General features: G+C 35.5%; 1 protein-coding gene across 1 annotated transcript in view; it reads right to left on the bottom strand.

Annotated features, from left to right (window-relative positions):
* Positions 1–4,124: 4,124 nt before the first annotated feature.
* Positions 4,125–5,210, bottom strand: part of LOC137647828 (uncharacterized) — a 2,242-nt gene continuing 1,156 nt past the window's right edge. Inside the window, exons 3-4 of the mRNA XM_068380787.1 lie at positions 5,197–5,210; positions 4,125–4,888 (exon numbers count right to left, since the gene is read on the bottom strand). The exon at positions 5,197–5,210 is cut by the window's right edge and continues 267 nt beyond it. Coding sequence (XP_068236888.1) covers positions 4,125–4,888; positions 5,197–5,210 — 778 coding nt within the window. The remainder of the gene's footprint in view (positions 4,889–5,196) is intronic.

Raw genomic sequence — 5,210 nt, 5'->3', positions numbered from 1 at the left:
GAATCCCTTCATAATTATCACAGATTTCAAGAGCTCTTCATGGCTTTAAATGCCCTTAATTTTTTTCTGAAGGGTCTTTTTCAACTCCAAATATCTTTAATGGTTTTGCAGTGATAGATTATTCTCACTTGATTTAAAATAGCAATTCCCAAGTATCTTATTTTTTAATGGTCATTTACCGTTTCCTCAATTTTCATGAAGTCAGAGTATACATTTTTAAGAGTCGTTTATCATTGCCTTACTTTTTGTAATGATTATGAAATTTAGAATATCTCCAGTTCCATTATTCTAAAGGTTATATACCATCGCCATACTATTCTATATTGCAACGATCATTCACCAATGCCTTAGTTTTATGATTTTCATTGCAGAGCATTCACAAGTGTCACTTTTCTCAACATTTTGAAGGACTATTGACCTATTTTTTTTTCTTCTTCTTTTGACTTTATAAAACCATGCAGGATCACCTTAGATTTTTATGCATTTATTTGACAATTAAAAACTACCGTAGTTATCTAAGTCTTCCCGACTTTAAAAGCATATTCACAGTTGTCTTTGTTTCGTAATCATAAACACATTCAGCATTTTCCTTTGCTTAAACGAAGACACCAGGATGAGAAGGTTATTTATGGGGACTGCTAAACCTCTTCGACGAAGAGAATATAGGCTGGAGTGACCGCATAAGAAAAATTAGCCCTGAGGAAGGTCACGCTGCTAGGATATATGTTTTTAATTTGAAGTTAAAGAAAATATATACAAGTAATGGTAATTCTTGAGGGACTAATTAAAAATATACTGAAGAATTGTTATTTGAATTGATAAAAAAAAAGTAAAGAAAAAAGGTAATACAAAGATGGAGAACAATAAGTGTTGCTGTGTACAGCGGGTTTTCCTTCCGGAAATACAAGGCCGTTAAATACTGTGCTCTTGAATGCAAGGGAAATTATGTCAACGGATCAAAAGTGAATAGTTTCAAGTTTCCTGAAAATGAAAAAGGAAATATTAAATGGCTCAGAAACATCATCGGTTATGCCGGTAATTTGTTAATATCTCTCTCTCTCTCTCTCTCTCTCTCTCTCTCTCTCTCTCCTCTCTCTCTCTCTCTCTCTCTCTCTCTCTTACAGCTTTTTATTTGATGTTCTAATTTCTCTGCCTCTGATCGACGGCAGTTTTTAAGCGTTCCCAAAAATTCCAAAGGTATTTTTAAGTAATTCGCTTCTGCTGCAAGGTATCTTAGCCCTGTTTTTAGTCTCATTTCGATTTTGATTAGACTTTTTCTACATTAAAACAATGGTTTACCTCAATAAAGATACAGAAATATTTCTTTGTAAGTTTCATTTTGTTTGATGTAGCAATATCCTATCAATAAATAGATAAAAAAAAGTAAATTATTGTATGGGTTTTACGGCCAAACTCAGAATTAAAGAGATGAAGTTACCAAAAGCAAAAATATTTCAATACAAGAGAGAGAGAGAGAGAGAGAGAGAGAGAGAGAGAGAGAGAGAGAGAGAGAGAGAGAGAGAGAGAGAGAGAGAGAGAGAGTATTTATTGAAATATTCCAAGAATACTCATTTCATAAAGATTTACGCTAATCTCTTAGATGAAAGTTAGAAATCTGAGTGAATTACCATCAAGATATCCATCAATTATTTTTTCTGAATGAGAAACAAAAATTGAAACTATTGTACCGCACGTGGTTCATACAATCTCGTACACGGTAATGCTATTGCTTTTTTTTATCTCTTGCTCTTCCATGCTGATAATAGAAAAACCTGTTTAAGATTGTCATCGCATGTTTTAATTTGTTATTTTTTTGTGACATTCTTGCACGCAATGGCTTATATATAAGCACATTCTCTGTTGAATACACGTTAGTTGCATTCACCTCGCCTCTCTGCTAGAACCTATCAACTACGTTGTCACAATATAAAAGGATTATCCATAATTTCCAGAGGTTGCAAATAGAAAGACTCACTGAAGCGTTTCTAAATATTTACTTACACAAATGTTTGAATTTATTCTTAGAACCATCGTCCTTTATAACCTTTTCATTCTCCGTTATAACCTTCTAGGTATATCTCGTAAACACTCTTCTCCGTTCTTTTGTTTTAATGCGTGTTACTTATTATTATTATTATTATTATTATTATTATTATTATTATTATTATTATTATTATTATTATTATTATTATTATTATTATTAGCTAAGCTATAACCCTAGTTGGAAAAGCAGAATACTATAAGCCCAAAGTACTTCAACAGGGAGAATAACCAAGTGAGGAAAGGAAATAAGAAAGTAAATAAACTACAAGATAAATGATGAACAAATGGCATAAAATTCTTTAAGAACAGTAACAATATTGAAATAGATCTTCCATGTATAAACTATAAAAACTTAAAAAAACTAGAGGAAGAAAAAAGAAGATGGAATAGCATGCATGAGAATACTTTAAATGGATTTGATAGATTTATTTGATAGAAGAATTGAGGAATCTAGCAAAAATTGAATAACTAATTGACTATGAAATATAAAATGGACAAGTAATTGACGAAAGAAAAATTGAACTTGCTATGTTTTGTTAACGAATATACAAATAAACACTCATTTCAATATATATATATATATATATATATATATATATATATATATATATATATATATATATATATATATATATATATATATATATATATATATATATATTTGTATGTATGTATTTTTACAAATATATGTACATATGCTCCCTTTCTGAGCGGGGATACCTTAATGAGGTGAAAGGCTTTGTGTATTGCCTTCGTCACCAAAGCTTTACAAGCCAAGACCCTCCATACTGGGTTCGTTTGCTGTGAGTGATCAGACTCAAATTCCGAACCATCACCAATCTGCACTGGTCAGCGTGGTGATGAACACTGGCCAAACCTCAGGCATGAATTGATATATCTGAGATTCTGAGGCCTTTATCCTCCAGTGGACTAGTAACGGCTGAATTTGTTGTTGTTTTATAATTATGCATAAGGATATATATATATATATATATATATATATATATATATATATATATATATATATATATATATATATGTATATATATATCTATATATATATATATATATATATATATATATATATATATATATATATATATATATATATATATATATATATATATATATATATATATATAGATATAGATATACATATATATATATATATATATATATATATATATATATATATATATATATATGTATAGATAAAGATATAGATATATATATATATATATATATATATATATATATATATATATATATATATATATATATATATATATATATATTGTGAGGGTACAGGGAGACAATTTCCGACACTGATGATTTATTGATGAGAGAGCCGGACTACACCGAGACATGCGGACATACAGAAAATGCCTGACGCAGATTAACGAGGATTAGGTTTAAATTTGTGTTTCTTTTGTTATAAAAATAATTGAATGATAATCTTAGTATAAAACGTACATATTTCATCATCACACCAGAAGAAAGAGCGGAGAAATCCGCGTTTACTGATACAGAACAAAATATCTCGGATTAATATACAAATGCGTGAAATACATACAAATGGTTGATAGACATAGAAACACACTTGTCGGAAGGTGTCCGTACAAGTACTTCCCCCCCCCCCCCCCCGAGTTGTATATATGAAAAAAAAAAAAAAAACATTTTTCATTGAGTGGGAGGTAATATGTTAACTATCTTCGTTTCTGAATCTTCTTGGAGGGTACACGGTTCTTCCGGACCGGGAGTGTCGTGGTGGGGAATTTTGTTTATTTCTTGAATATGTTTTCTTTGACAGGATTCCTCCCCGTGGTCTTGGGTTGGGGTTCTCGACTGCCTGAGGTGTGGAGGTTTTATGCGTCACTTTCTTGTGTTGAGGTGGTATCCTTGGTCGATGGCCTGTTTTGTCCGTGAATTGTTCGTCATTAATGATGAATGCTGGCTTTAACCTGTTAATCGAGATCTAGTCTTCTCTTCCGTGGATGAGTAAAAGGTATGCATCGGATTTTCTGTAGATGATTCAGTAGGGTCCTTTTTATGGGCGTCTTAGTGGGGGTCGGTGGGTGTCGTCACAATTGAAAACGAAGACGCACGTCCGTAGATCTTGCGGCACGAACGTTTTTGTTGTGCCGCTGAAAGTTCAGTGACACAGGGTGAATTTGCTTAGGACGTTTCTGATTTTTTCCGGGGTCTGGTCGCTTTTCTCCTGGCACGGCTATGGTTTCTCCGTAAACTTTTTCTGCTGATGATGGTTCTCCGTTGGATCTGGAGGTGGTGCGTAGTCCTAGGAGGACCCAGGGTAACTGGGCCTTCCAGTTGTCATCAGAGCAATGGGCCATAAGGGAAGCTTTGAGGGACCGATGGGCTCGTTCGACCATTCCGTTGGCAGCAGGGTTGTAAGAGGATGTGCTGTGGGCGGTGATCCCAAGGGATTTTGTAAGGGTGCCCCAGACATCTGACAGGAAGGCCGGCCCCCTGTCTGTTTCAATGTCGTATGGAACGCCGAACCTGCTGATCCAACTGGAAAGGAGGGCGTTGACAGAGGAGGGTGTTGAGGAATCTTGCATGGGGGTTGCTTCGATCCAATGGGTGGACCTGTCGATGACTGTCAACAGGAAGCGGTCCCCTCTGGAAGGGGGAAGTGGGCCAACAACGTCGATGTGCACGTGACCGAAACGTCTCATGGGTTGTTTGAAGTTCCCGATTTCTGATGTTGTGTGTCGGGAAATTTTGCTTGTTTGGCAGTTGATGCAGCTGCGGGCCCAGCAAGTGATGTCCTTCCTCATCCCGTGACAGATGAATTTGCTGGATATGATTCTTGCTGTCGTTCTGCCTGAAGGATGGGAGAGGGAGTGTACTATATCGAAGATGGCTTTTCTTCAAGAGGAGGGTACCAAGGGCCTGGGACGGCCAATACTGACGTCGCAGACGAGGGCCGTGTTAGATGACCCTAACAGGCCGTCTTCCTATTTTAAAGCCATGATGGTTGTCCGGTAGGCTAGAGTTTCTGGGTTGAGTTGTTGCTTATGTGCAAGGTCCTCGTAGTTAATGCCGAGTTGGACGGCATTTATTTCTATCCTGGAGAGGGTGTCGGCCACCGGATTTTTCTTCCCTGGTACGTATTGGAGTGTGCATCCAAACTCTGCGATGATGGC

The sequence above is a fragment of the Palaemon carinicauda genome, chromosome 10 (assembly GCF_036898095.1).
Source record: "Palaemon carinicauda isolate YSFRI2023 chromosome 10, ASM3689809v2, whole genome shotgun sequence".
NCBI classification, from domain to species: domain Eukaryota; kingdom Metazoa; phylum Arthropoda; class Malacostraca; order Decapoda; family Palaemonidae; genus Palaemon; species Palaemon carinicauda.
The sequence above is the reverse complement of the archived record's forward strand: the minus strand, read 5'-3'. Positions and strand labels throughout refer to the sequence as shown.